Source organism: Manis pentadactyla, chromosome 9, assembly GCF_030020395.1.
Source record: "Manis pentadactyla isolate mManPen7 chromosome 9, mManPen7.hap1, whole genome shotgun sequence".
Classification (NCBI taxonomy): Eukaryota; Metazoa; Chordata; class Mammalia; order Pholidota; family Manidae; genus Manis; species Manis pentadactyla.
Window position 1 is genome coordinate 100540998 of NC_080027.1, and position 15186 is coordinate 100556183.

The following is a 15186-nucleotide window of genomic DNA, read 5'->3' on the forward strand; positions in this document are numbered from 1 at the left end:
CATGAAATTAGATAATTCAGAAGCAAAGAACAATAAGCTTAAAGACATAACAACGATCTATTCCAACTGAAGCATAGAGAAGAAAAGACTGAAAAAATTAGCCAAGGCTTGATGACCCTGGGACAAAAGCAAATAGTCTAGCATCTGTGTAATTAGAGCAATGGAGGAAAAAGTGAGCCAGGCAGAAAAAAAACTGAAGGAATAATGCCAAAATTCTCCAAATCTGATAAAAACTATAAACTCCCAGATTCAAGAGGTCCACTAACTCCAAGCAATATAAATACACAGATATACATACATACCAACGCACATAATCAAGATCCTTAAAAATCATCAATAAAGACAAAATTTTTAAAATAGCCAGAGGTGGGAGAAAATACATTTTGTAACAAGGAACAATGTGCCATGGGCGGTGACACCAATGCACTCCTGTGCCCCACAGGTAGTGACACCGGTGCACTCCTATGTGCCATGGCTCTATGCCTCCCAAGTGCTGCTCATGACAGTAAAGACAGGTGATCAGAGGCATCCTACATGGGCACGCTCCCTTAATTCTAAGGTCCCTAAGGTGCTAGTGCCCAAGCAATGCCCAGAAAGAACATCTGTCAAAGAAAAATAAGATTTTGAACATTAGCCAGAAATCTTTGTAATTTTAAACAGTTAAATTTATTTAGTTATGAGTATTTCCCTCTGAATCAACATGTTGGTACTTCCTAAGTAACTACAGAAAAGGACCCTTTGGTTTCATTATGCCAGAACTGCTTTAATAAAAAAGGCTTAAAGTATTAAAAGTAGTAGTCATGAATTCAATTTCTAGGTCACTTTCTTTCAAAAAACTAGAAAGTGTCACATTGACGACCAAGGAACGTATTTGGGGTTTTCCACTCCAAGGACATAAAAATCTGGTCAAGCTTTATCAGCATGGTGGATCCTATCCAAGTGCCCAAGACCTAAGGAAAGAAAGCTGAGACTTAATCATAAACATATGCAGTTAATAGTTTATTATCTAACATGGAGGGCAGATAGGGAATATTCCAAAAACACAGCTCAGATGCTTGACGTATTTTAAAATACATTGGATAAAATGTAAACCTAAGTTATAATGTGCATTCACATACTTTCATCATCATGATTCTCAATATAATTTAATCTCTTCCGGAAGATTGCAGGTTATTATGAGGGTCATCAGTGATTGTACTCTAACAGGAAGATAGCAACAAGGAAAAATGAGACCTGTTAGGAAGAGGTTACCATTAAAAAAGCAGGAGATTATTCTGGGTAAGATAAGGTGAATGCAATGGAATTAGAGGGAAGCGAACCTGTTTGAGGAAATCCACAGCATTTAGCAATGATTAGATGAGAGAGGAAAAGTTAGGAGGCACATATGGGAAAAGGAAGTGCCAAGAAAAAAAGGTCAATGTTGCTTTTGACCCAGAAGTTCAACATTTAGGAAGGTGTTGTCCAAGCATGCATGATGAGAAATGTACCCATTTATTCCTTGTAATTTCTTCCCTTTAAAAGCAATGTTGTAGGAATGAAGGTTTATTAGTAAAAAAAAATGAGTAAATGAATTGTGGTGTTGTTACAATGGAAGATTATGAAGTTATTAAGAAGAATGTACTAATACAGAAGTATCTCAAAGACATTTTGGTTGAAAAAAATCCAAGATGGGTTTCTATTTTCAACCATTCTATGGAGTAGATATCAAAAAGTTTTACAACAAAACACCCAAAGCTGTTGGATTAAAATAATTTTAATTCATGGCTGAGTTGGCAAGAAAGCATGGAAAATTCTCAGGGCATAAAAGCAAACAGGAGCAAGACTCCAAAGAGGTGTAAGCAGGTGCTGCTTTGGGGACATCAATAAACCAAGCAACCTAGAGCTGTGGTTTGAAAGGCCATATCGGAAACTTTTGAACAGTCCTAGAATCCTCCTAGGTGTCCAAAGACCCCCTCAGTGAAGCGAGAACCAAAAACTGTTACCCACTGTAGTAGACATGGAGGAAATGAGCCCATCTGGCCCATGGTTCTGGATGGGAGGGGAAAGAAACACCCTCACGTAAGAATCCATAATCCCACATGGGCAATCACACTACAGTGGGCCTCAGTCTACAACATGTGATCCTAAAATGCAAGGCAAGAAATTTATTTTCAAATAGTTCTTGGTTGGTAGTGCCCCTGATGATTAGCCAAAGCAAACATACAGAGAAATAGAAAAACATACAAGAGTCTGAGAGAAAATTTAGATTAGAAACAAAGACACAAAAATTGGACCAAAAGCAGAGTTGCCAATGCACAAGGGAAGAGTCAGAGGCATCCAGACTCCTGAAAGGAATTTGCTTTCAGCCCAGAATTATATAATTAGCAGCCTATCTCTCAAAAACAAGCATGATGTATATTCCCACATAGACAAACACAGAGAGCTTACAATCCGGAGTCACACACCAAAGTAACTTTTAAAGAATGTACTTCAGAAAGAAGAAAAAACATCTCAGATGCAAGGTGTAATATGAGGGTATGCTGAGCAAATAAAAACACAAGATGATACTGTAACTCTGGAAAAGAATGGCATTTAGTATCAATGGATGAGAGTAAGGGTAAAGCATCCTAAGGACTCACATTATTTTAAAACCTTGAATTTTATTAAAGAATTGTGTTAAAATATCAAAGGTATACATTAAAAGAATAAAGGTATAGAATATAATTTGCAAAGTAGTAGAGGAGAGATAATGAATGGGAAGAAAACCTTCAATGATTTTATGGTAATTTATTTACAAAGATTGCCAGAATAATTCTTTCCATTCCTCTAATCATATCCCTTTGCAATAGGCCATTTCCACACTTCCTGTCTATATCACACTGAAGGTACCAGTTGGTGAAATACAGCCAGAAACAAGAAACTAATAAGTAAAATGGCCACCACTTGCAGTGATGTCGACAGAGAAAACTTTTAAAAACTCATAAATTACTATATTAATAAGACAGTTTGTCAGGTTTCTAGGATGTAACAGCTTAACTCAATAGTTATCTGAATTTTATATAACTTAAGTAATAATGATTACAACTCATATTTTTTTGTGAAACTATAAAAAAAAAGTATACAAATAATAAACAGAAAATTCAGGATAATGGTCATGTCTGCTGAGAACATGAGTATAAGATTGAGGAAGGATAAACAGATGAGATGAACATAGCAATCACATTTTTGTTGAGTGAGGTATAAATGTCTGCCCATTTCAATTATTTAGATCTCATTTAGGTTATAATACATACACATAATATATAACCCATACACCCCCCCCCATGGGTATATAACATACATAAGCCTTTCAAATATACAGTTGGTCCTCATTACTCATGGATTCTGTATTTGTGAATCTGCCTACTCACTAAAATTGATTGTAATTCCAAAATCAATACCTGCAGTGCTTTTGTAGTTATTCAAGCACGTACGCACAAAAGTGGACAATCTGGGTCATCTGACACACACATTCTCAGTTACGGCTGAACGGGGCAAGGCTCTGACTTACTTCAGCTCATACTGTAAATAAGTGTCCTTTTCTTGGTCTATCGCAACACAGTTTTTTATTTGTTGTATGTGTTTTTAGTTTAAATTTCTCTTTTTAAATAATCTCCTGCAAGTATGAAGCTGCAACACTGTTCGGTGCCTCTAAGCACAAGTGCTGCTGTGTGCCTTCTGGAGAAAATTACATGTTAGATGGGCTTCCATCAGGCCAAGTTACAGTGTGGCTGGCTGTGAGGTCAATGTTAACAAATCTAATACACATTAAATAAGGTGTCTCCAAACATGAGCACACATAAAACAAGGCTGCATATTGACTGATTGACAAAAATGAGACCAATAAGTCACCAGAAGCTTGAAGAAACCCAACCATGTACTTCCCCTGGCAGCAAACACAATTACAGCAAGTAATGAGAATTTAAAGAATAATAAAATATATTTATGTAGGGTATATACAAACTATATAAATATATAATACCAATATATAATACATGTTACACACAATGAAACATTTATTTTTGTTATATATAAAGTGAATATAAAACATACAAAATTATATGTTGTATGGATGTGTGCATATATATGCACAAATAAAACACTCATATATGCTATGTCTATTATACATAAACTATAAAATATAAAACACACATAAATATTTCAAAGTAAAATGAAAAGAGCAAGAGACAAAAACAACATGCAGAGGATGTAAAATATATAAACATATAAATATATGTATTATATGTAATGCATATAATTATATTTTTTAATTATATATGTAAAATATATAAATACAAATGTATATGCACAATATATATGGACAAATTATCTCTGGAAGGATAGAAATGAAACATAACATTGGTTAAATAGAGGAAAGTAATACCAGGAAGACTTACATCCAATTACATATCTGAATTTTATAATAGATGCATATATTATTTAAATATTATTTCTTTCACTCATTTATTAAAAAATAAACAGGGAGGCCAAAGTCCCTGTTGGACAACTACACGGGTGAAATCACAATGGTAAGGAGCCCGCAGGGGTAGAGCACTGAGTATTTTGAGTTGACTTGATAACATCATTCCTTATTCCTTACGAAAAACTTGTCTATGAAATAAATACATATGCGGAGTTTGCTATGTGCTGGGTGCTAAGGACACAGCATGGAACACATTATGGAGATGTCTAGTGTGAGGTGTCAGGGGAGCACCCAAGTAGAAAGACGCAGGAGGCAATTGTTAGTGAATCCCATATGGAACCCATTTCCACCACTCCGCAGAGGCTCTTTGATCGTTTCTCTTCCACAGTTAGAGAACGAATGGCTGTGGCTGCTGGGAATCTGACCCCAGACAGGAGGGAATATAGACTATTCTTCTTTTCAGGAGAATCACTTCAAATTCATGCTGCCCAAGTGTGAAGAGTGACAGGAAGGGTACAATGGATCCAAGATGGAATCACTGTTTTATCATACATCAAGGGAAAGAATTTTGCCTCTCTGGAGCCTGGTGGCAGCTTGCATACTGCACGGATACAGAAGGGTTCCCATCTGCCAGTTCTAATATGGCCTGACTTTGAGTTTATCTGAGTATCTTACCCAGTATTTTGTCTGCATTATGGTTCCTACCTCTGGACATTATACAAGTCTTATCCACTACTTCTTGGAGTCCCTCACTATACAACAATTTTTAAATGAAAATGAAATATGGCTGTACCCACGTTTGAAAAGGTCTGGATTGCTATATGACTTTGCTGTCTACTGTGTGATTTTAGCCAACTCTCTAAGCCTTTGTTTGCTCATTGTAAAATTGGGGTAACTGGCTGCTCAGACTGTTCTCAAGAGTTACAAAAGTGAAATCACGTGGAGTATGAAAGGACTGTAGCTAACTCTTTAGCACAACAGAAGTAGTATTAATGCTTAATATTGTTATTATTGTTATCATACAGATAATAAGTAAAAAGTTGATTGCTTAAAAAACAATTATGTTTCCTTTTCAATTTTGAATGGTCAATGAAAGATTACTTCAAAAGATCAAATTCATCTGTTTATCCTATTACATTTTCAGAGAAATAAACAAACATGTCACCACACATGTGCACTCGAATATGGGGCACTCTTACAAGGCGCCATGGGCACCGTTTCCAGCAGAAGACACTTGTAGCAGACTTCTCAGTCTTTGGCATACTTAATACTCACTGCTTTCTCATTCTCAATCACAGAATTACCAATACTAAAGACTGTGCATTTGAGAGTTGAGGTTTCAGCACCCTTTTACTCATAAGCATGTGATTTTAGATTTATGCATTTTCATCTTGATTTTTATGCCTCTGGTTCAGCTACAATGTACTGCTTTGTATAAGGAAGAAGTGTTTAGGAAAAGAGAGAGCAGAGGTATGGAGAGAGAGGCTAATGAAAAAATCTCACTAGCCGTTTTCTGATTGACAAAATCACAATAAGGACTTTGCTTCATTTAATAGCATAGAGAGGACCTAGCTTCTTATTAAAATTTGCCATCTGTCCCAGAGATAGTTGAGCTTAGGTGTTAAAATATATACTTATCAAAATGTGCTCTATGAGTAAAAAGGATGTGAAGCCGGACAACAGAGAACTACGAGGCTCCTCTTTCTTTCCCAGCAACTTCAACACCCATAGATACATACAAAGGCAATCAATCCACCATGTCTGGAGGCCTCTATGGCTCAGCAGTATGGTTTTCATGGGCACACTTTGTCCAAAATACAAGTTGGATTCAAAGAGAAGAAAAAAGAAGGAAGGGGTGTGCTGAGTTCTGAGAGAAAGATTTGCTAAGCATGTGGCCCCCTAGTGATCCCATCTTTCCTACCTCTCACTTTCTGCTACTTAAAAAAAAAAAAAGAGGCACAGAAGAAGTTTAACAAAAACTGCAGATAAATGCTGAATAGCCGCCTAGGGATCACCAATTAATTTTCTCCAAAACATGTGTACAGAAATAAAATCATGTTGGTGTAAATTACAGATAAGCTAAATTACAGTAACTTTGATTAAACAGTTAAGTCAAACACACACCAGTTATCGTTCTCCTGCAGTAACTCTTAAAATCAAGGCAGAGCTGTGTCCTTCTACTTCCTCACTTCTCATAAATATTAAAAGCACAGAAAACTAGTTTCTGCCCATGCTGATCCAAGAAAACTGTCCCATCCAGGGACATGTACCACTGCGATCATTTCTCCTTTCTGAAACGCTTCCTAATGTGGCTTCCACCACAGCCTCTTTTGGTTTTCCTCCTACCTATCTTACTGCTAACACCTCTTGGGGCTTCTCTTTCCTCTCTCTGTCCTATGAATGTATTCTCCTCCAGAATCCTACCTCTAAGTCTGTTTTTCTTATCTTCCTAGGTGATCATATCCACTCAATAATCACCTTGCTATGATGTCCAATCCTCTACTTTAGCTCTCCCACATGTCTAATGCACATATGCACCTGTTCACTGGGAATGTCCACCCGTGTGTCCACTGACATGGTGACCATGCTATCCATCCAAATCTCTTCCTAGATTTACATCCTCTATCCCAGTGACTAACACCACCCTCACCCAGCCACTCATAACTGAAATCAGGACACCTACCCATCCCCTCAATGTTCCATTTGGTCACCAGGTCATTCCTGTTCTGTTATTATCCCTCAAATTACCCTCTCTCCAGCATCATAATACCATAATACTTCCTTAGAACAAACAGGGACTCCTCATTTCTCTAGCAGTGTGTAGTAACAATTTTATAAGTTGTCTCCCATCTCCAAGTCCAGCCTACCTCCACACAGCCCTTCCCAGCTGCTGCCAGTGTAACCTCTCAAATCTTTAAATCTCTGCTCCACAAGAATTCAGGATGAAGCCCAAGGTCTACAGCCAGGTTTGTAGGTGTGGTGGGCAGTGTGGGAGCTTCTGTACTATAGCACCTGTTTTCTCACCACAATGTGAAGTGAGGTTATCATTAGAGGCATAGGAAGTGAAGCAGGAAGATTGTAGAGATTTGAGAGGAAGATAGGAATGAATTACAGAAACTGAGAAAACAAAATTTGCAAGGGAAATCTTATAGCATTGCTTAGCAGAAGTGAGTTGACCTGTGGTAATGACTTCAAGGTGACACCAGTTAGTATTGTTTTGTAAAGGCCAATTCCCACCCCACCCCCAAAAGTTGAGATACTCCAATGCAGATGTGGAGACAGCAAAGTGATGGGCTTAATGAGAGCTGTTAGGCTTTTGCCTGGTGAGCAAAAGAATGCATACTATGTGCTGGGCATTATTCTAGGTGTAAGAATACTGCAAGAACCAAAGCAAATGGAACTGACATTGTTGAGGGACTAATAAATAATACAACTGCTGAAAGTGGTATGTGTTACAAAGAATATAAAGCTGGGCACAGGTCAAAACATTATCTGAGAACATTATCTATTAGCTTTATATTCTCAATTCTCCCAAGGAAAGTGCATAGCTAGCACCATTACAAACAATGAATGCCTACAGCAGTCGGACTCAGTTCTCTAAATCTGCCTATTTTCAAGCAGAAGTGAGACACAGTCCCAAGGAAGAAGTGATTAAGCAGAGAGGATGAAATCTTAGTTTGAGAAGAACTGGGAAGAGGGTGGATCAATGGATTCCAAAGCAAGGTGAAATCCACAGACTGTGAAGAGGGTGGCCCATAGACCACACGGTAGCTGACTTACGAGGATAAAAGATATTTCCATTATACTGTGGGAGATAATACAATAAAAATGTTTAGACATATTGGGTCTAGTCTCTTGAATGGTTCAAGTGAGATTTTAGATTTTGAAAGGGAGGCTCATCAAAAAAGACTCTGATGGGATACATAGAAACATGACTATGCCCACGTAAGGTAATCTGAGCACAGAGGTTAATGTAAGAATATTATTTTATGACTGAGAAAGGTGTAATTATAAGCAAAGATTTTACCCAGATTATTTGTACTAAGGTAGAATGCATTTTTTATGTATAAATTTAATTTTAGAATTTTGTCCTGATAACTAGAGAAAATATGAGGCCAAAAAAAATTGGCTACATTCTTTAAAGTTCATCTTATGAGAAACGTATTGTGAAATCCATTGTTTTCATTATATGTCACTGAATACAGGCTTGTGAGCAACCATGTTCAAACCAGAACTTTTTTTACTTTCATCTGTTTGACGCATTTGATCTACATAAGTTTTTCCAAAGGGTTTGCTCTTGTCCTTACCGGTCTCCCAGGTAGTGCAGAATGTAAGCTCTAGAATGACACACAGGTTTTCCTATTCACTGCTGCAAATCAGCACCCAAAAGAATGTCTAGGCAGAGAGTAGGCATTCAAACATTTTTTTCAATGAACATAGAATCATAGAACACTTGAACAGGACCAGAGAAGAAATAAAAAGTTAATTGAAACTGCTGGAAGCCGTGAAGAAAGACTCATATAATTATGATTGTTTAACCTATTGGCAAAAAGGTGAGGCATTTCATGCCTCCTAAGAACATATAAGTTACTATCCTCACAACACTTGCCATTTCATTTCACATGTAGAAGTATAAGAATTACTAATATCTGAAAAAAGTAGTTAAAAGATCTTCCTGGGAGATGGTTAAAATCTGAAGACATGCTTATGCATTTAGTATGCCTGGACAATCCTGTCTTCCATACAAGTAAATATTAGACAACTCCTTAAGGCCTCTACCCTGCCTTCAAATCACTATAAATGATTACCAAAGATATCAGCTATGGCTGATCATGTGTGGTTTCTAAGCACAATTCCTAATTTCTACCTGGGTTGCAAAACATGATTTGGCAATTCACTCAAAAAAATGACTAAGAGGCAGTCAAAAGAAAATTTCAATGCCTTGCCTATAGAATCCAGATTCAAAACAATATATATCACATACTATGTGAACTATATGAGTGATACTTGTTAAGATTTTAGATGTGAAATTCAGCAAATAATTTGACTTCTTTTTTTAATGAACTACAGAACTAAGAACTCCTTTCTTCCCCAAAGCGAAAAAAGAATATTCCATCCTTTACCTATACAGTTCTCCAAAATTACATGTTCCTGATCCTAAACTACCCCCCCTCACCCCAGGATGGAAAAAACAAGATTCATTTCTATTTCCCATAAGAGTGGGGTGAGCTTACAGGGTCCTCTCCTATGGAATGACAGGACTCTGATTACAGTCAAGGGACTATTAAGGAATCAATGGATAGATAAATTTTCCAGTTTAAGTCATGAGCACCTGAAAATTTGGAAACAACAATCACTTTGAATTATGAATCTGACTAAAAGTTCTGTTTCAGTCTCCATGATTATCTTAAATGTTAAATAGTACTTTCCCTTCTTAAAAATAGCTGTGCTTAACATTTAATCAAATCTCAGTATGATTCATTCATTATAAATCATCATTAATGATACTTGAACAACTTATTAAAAACCACAGGCTAATAAACAGGATGGAGACAGTCTTCAGGGTGCTATTTGGCCTCAGTCCCATGCCACGTCAGCCTCTAGGAGAATTTCTGACAGGAAGAACTTTCCCAGAGCATGGCATGATACAAATCTGATCTTCAGAAGAGATGTAACATTTTAAAGCAGAAATGTTTTGAGTAGTGAGTGCCTAGATATAATTGTAGGTTTCAATGATTTCAAACAGGAGATAAACTTTTTAAGCTCCCTGGAGAAAAGGTGTTAAATATTAGAGATACTTATACAGCCTGTAAGAAAATACAAGATAATGTTTTGAGGTTCTGACAAATATCCATATACTTTGTTTTGGGGCACAAGGTTTTGACAAACTGAACAAATATCAGGTTGAACTGAAAAGGCATAAGCACAGTTAAAACTCAGAAGACTATCTCATTTTCTATAGAAAAAACAAAAATGTGATTGTCTTTATAAATATGTGCTGTTGTAACCAATATCTATTTACTATTTACTATTGTTGTATTTACTATTATTAAAAACACAGAGTATTATCCACAAAATTGCATGTTTAGAAAATTGCTGGTCTCTCACAGTTGTGTGACTCATGATTAAACATAATTTGTTTTTCTGTGATGTCAAAATAAACCCTTTTAAACCAACACGTATTTTTAAAAATTCCTTCTACCTTTCTGCCAAAAAGAGATGGAAGCACAATATATCTCTTCTGAATTTACCTTGAATAATAAATTGTTCCATGTTCTCTTTGAAAGGCTGGATGTGCTCTTTGGAGGATACCTGGTACACTTTCCCTGCTTCGACCTCACAGGCTGAAAAGAGAGAAACATTGGTTAGTGGAGCATTAAAACAACTTAAAAACATATTAGCTAAAGGTAGAGAATCTTGTTAACCATGCCAGGTGAAATGTTCTACACATATTTTGGGAATATCCAAATGCTGACATAGAAGTCTATGATCAAGGCTTCACTTTCTGGGGTTGTAAAATGAAATTCTTAAGACTATAATTCTTGTTCGGCCACTTTCAAACTGTATAAACTTGGGCAAGTTACTCCACCTCTGAGTCCCTGCCTCATCTGTAGAATGGGCATGCCACTTGCATCTACCTCTCAGTGCTGTCCTGAGGTCAAATCAGTTAATAAAGGTAAAGTGTCCAAATAGTGTGGGGCAGACAGTAAAGCAGTATGTCAGTATTTCCTATCTTCATCATTATTCCCAACTGACGTCTAATACAAGTTTGTCCCCAATTAAAGTCCAAATATCTGAAAACTAACAACAACCATGGTGCTAATGTTAAGATAGGAACCAGTAACTACGGAGCATCTATTACAAGGCAGAGGCTTTTTACTCATCATTTAAGTTAATCTTTGGAATAAGTACAATGGACATTATTTACCCCATTTTACAGCTAAGGAAATGAAGGCTCAAATAGGGTGCTAAGTTGATGAAGGATTCAGATAATAAGTAGCAGACCCATAATTGAAATCCTGATCTAACTCCATTATACCCTTTTTTTCTGGACCATGATCAATGCCTTAATCTACAGATCTCACTTGGGTTAATTACAAATATTTCTTAAAAAATCTGTGAAGAGGGACTCTCTTGTCCCCTCCTGGTGTGAGCCGGGAGCTCTATCCTTTCACTGTATCTCTAAATAAAAGCCTGTACCTTGCTCTCCTAAAAAAAAAAAAAAAAAAAAAAAAATCTGTGAAGAAATTTTGGTTACTATGGTGATAATTAGAAACCCCAGCCTCAAAGGAAATAATTCAAAATTGAAAAGCACATCTTAGAAAGACAATACTTAAGACAGATGAATGTCTGCCTCAGGGAAACATACTCACTATAAATCTTAAGGTAAGGTTGCCAATTCCCCAAGGAGACTTTGCAATTGCACTCTTTAAAAATTTTTCTTCCTCTTATAAAACTGTAATTTCTTTTTCTTTCTGCTCCAGGTCATTAGCTTATTTAATCAGGAGACTACAAGAGGACTGTACTGTTACCACACATTCTCCCCACCAACTGTGAAAGACAATTGGGTGTAGTAAAGCTTAAGACCAGCTATGCACACTCAGTTTTAATTCTTGCTTTCCAATTTGAATGCCTTTTTTTTCTTGTCTGATTGCTGTGACTAGGACTTCTAGTACTATGTTGATTAAAAGTGGTGAGACTGTGCATCCTTGTCTTATTCCTGATCTTATAGGAAAAGTTCTCACTTTACACTGTTAAGTATGATATGAGCTGTGGGTTTCTCGTACAAGACATTTATTATGTTGAGGTATGTTCTCTCGATACTTTGTTGAGTGTTTTTGTCATAAATGGATGTTGAATTTTGCTGTTTTTTTCTGCATCTATTGAGATGATCATATGATTTTTATCCTTCCTTTGGTTAATGTGGTGTATTACAATGACTAATTTGTGATATTGAACCATCCTTGCATCCCTGGAATAAATTCCACTTGATTATGGTGAATGATCCTTTTAATGTATTGTTGAATTTGGTTTGCTAATATTTTGTTAAGGATTTTTGCATCTATGTTCATCAGGGATATTGGCCTGCCATTTTCTTTTTTGTAGTGTCTTTCTCTGGTTTTGGTGTCAGGGTAACACTGGCCTTGTAGGATAAATTTGGAAGCACTCCTTCCTCTTCATTTTCTGGAATAGTTTGAGAAGAATAGGCATTAACTCTTCTTTAAATGTTTGGTAGAATTCACCCATGAAGTTTTCTGGTTCTGGACTTTTGTTTGTTGGGAGTTTTTTCTATTTCTGATTCAATCTCCTTCCTAGTAATCAGTCTGTTCAGATTTACTATTTCTTCCCTATTCAGTTGTTGAAGACTATATATTTCTAGGAATCTATCCATTTCTTCTAGGGTGTCCAACTTGTTGGCATATCATAGTAATTTGTTAATAGTAATCTCTTACAATCCTTTCTATTTCTGTGGTGTTGGTTGTAACTTCCTTTTCATTTCTGATTTTATTTATTTGAGTCCTCTTTCTTATCTTGAGACTAGCTGAATGTTTATTTACCTTTCCAAAGAAACAGCTCTTAGTTTCATTAACCTTTTATCTCTATTTCATTTATTTCTGCTCTGATCTTTATTATTTCTGCCTTCTTTTAACTTAGGGCTCTTTTTTTGCCTTTTTGTAGTTCTTTTACATATAAGGTTTGATTGTTTTAAGATTTTCTTTTTCTTTTTTTTTCTTTTTTTTTTTGAGGTAATCCTGTATCACTATAAACTTCCCTGTTAGAACTGTTTTTGTGGTGCCCCATAGATTTTGGAGAGCTATGTTTCTATTAAAATTTATCTCAAGGTATTTTTTGATTTCCTCATTGACCCACTAGTTTATTTACAAGCATGTTATTAGCTTCCATGTGTTTTGTGCTTTTTTTCCAGTTTTTTTCTTATACTTGATTTCTGCTTTCTTACTGTTGTGGTCAGAAAAGATGCTTGATATGGTTTCAAATTTTTTAATCTATTGAGACTTGTTTTGTGGTGTAACATGTGATCTATCCTGAAGACTATCCCATTGTGCAATTAAAAAGAATATGTATTCTGCTTTTTTTGGGTGGAGTACTCTGTATATATTTATTAAGCTCATCACTCAGTAATTTTTAAGCAACACAATATACAACAGCTAAGAAAAAAGATGCAATAAAATATTTTAAAAACTGAGTAAAATTATATCTTAAATCAATTTTATAAATGTCCTTGGCCCATTCATATGAACTGTTTCTCAATATAAATGGATGCAAAAACTATTTTTACTATTTATTCTCTTTTCTCATTCATTATAGATATTTCTGAACACAATGGGAACCAGGTAGAATCTTAGATCAAGAAAAACTCTAAAGTCATTTACTGGCCACCTCATCTCATTTCCAGTTCTCCTTTCAGAAGGCCACAAAAGATGCTTGTCAGGTATCACAAGGTGTTTAGTGATGTCCATCCATTACTCTGCAAGGCAGCTTTTTCCTGACTGTGCTGCTCTAATTTTTAGTATTCTTAACTATATACTAAACAGAAATCTCTCTCTATAGTATATACCTTGTGGAATGATATATCTTAAGTTTGCTTTAAATATTCCAGCTATATATATACATAATTACTTGTATAATTAAGAAGTAAGTAAAACAATTTAATCCTCCATAGATAGTTCAGGTCTTTAGTGAACCACAGAAAAATCCTCTCTTTAAGGACAGATAAGAGTCCATATCTCCTACTATTCTCCATTTACTCATTCCATTGTATTACCAGTACTTAGAAGATTCCTTACAGGCAATAGGCATTGGAAAATTTGATGAAAGCAGGTAAATGAAGTGGGTCCTCCTGTCACAGTGAACTTCTTTTTAATTTTCAAAATGTCATATTTACTGAAATTTCTCCATGCATGACACATACTACTTACTCACCTTACATACTACTCACAACCAATTATTGAGCTTCTACATACTCATCCACACCCAACATCCCAAGTTTCAACTATCACCCCAAGCCAAGAAAATCAATCTCCCTTGGTACTTTCCACTCCCTCTCCAGTAGAATATGTGTGAATATTAAAGATAAAAGCAAAGCTTTGGATAAATAAAAGAGATCTGGATTCAAGCCTACTTCTACCAGTGGCTGTGTGATCTTGAGCTAGTTCCTAAATGCCTCAACTAGAAATTGGGGTGATGAAGTTGGTGCACTTGAGTGGTACTCTCTGAGCTGTTAAGAAGCTCTCAAAAAGGATAGTTATTAATCAAACTATCTCATTGCATTTATTTATCTTTTTTGCTCATTATACTTTACATTCCTGGATGTCAAGGGCTTTTATCTTCACCTCTGTGTGCCTAGTGTCTGAAATACAGAGGAAACACTAAAGCAATGTGTGGTAAAATAAGTACTTTCAACCATGCCAATGATCACAACTTTCCTCAGTCTGGATATTAAGCCTCTAGTGGTGGCTCACTTATAACACCATATAAGCCTCATGCAAAGTACCCAGATACCCAACTCCAAATCCCTTCATTGTGATATACAATCTATGTAAATATTTGTGGGTGGCTGTCATTTTATTTACTCGCTATATTAAGAAGGAAAGGTCTATTGGATAATTATAAAAAAATAACACATCAAGTTCTAGAGTTTATCTACACTTACATGTGTATAATTCATATATGTATTTGAATATGTTCAATAATACATACTAATGTGTTCAAAGTGATAAGGAATA

The 15186-nt window shown here is 35.9% G+C and overlaps 1 protein-coding gene across 2 annotated transcripts in view; it reads right to left on the bottom strand.

Moving 5' to 3' along the window:
- The window catches only part of FMN2 (formin 2), a 326516-nt gene that overhangs the window by 75165 nt on the left and 236165 nt on the right, over window positions 1-15186 (bottom strand). For both annotated transcript variants that reach the window (XM_036918446.2, XM_057507879.1), the window contains exon 14: window positions 10693-10785. In XM_036918446.2, the coding sequence (XP_036774341.2) occupies window positions 10693-10785 (93 nt within the window). The remainder of the gene's footprint in view (window positions 1-10692; window positions 10786-15186) is intronic.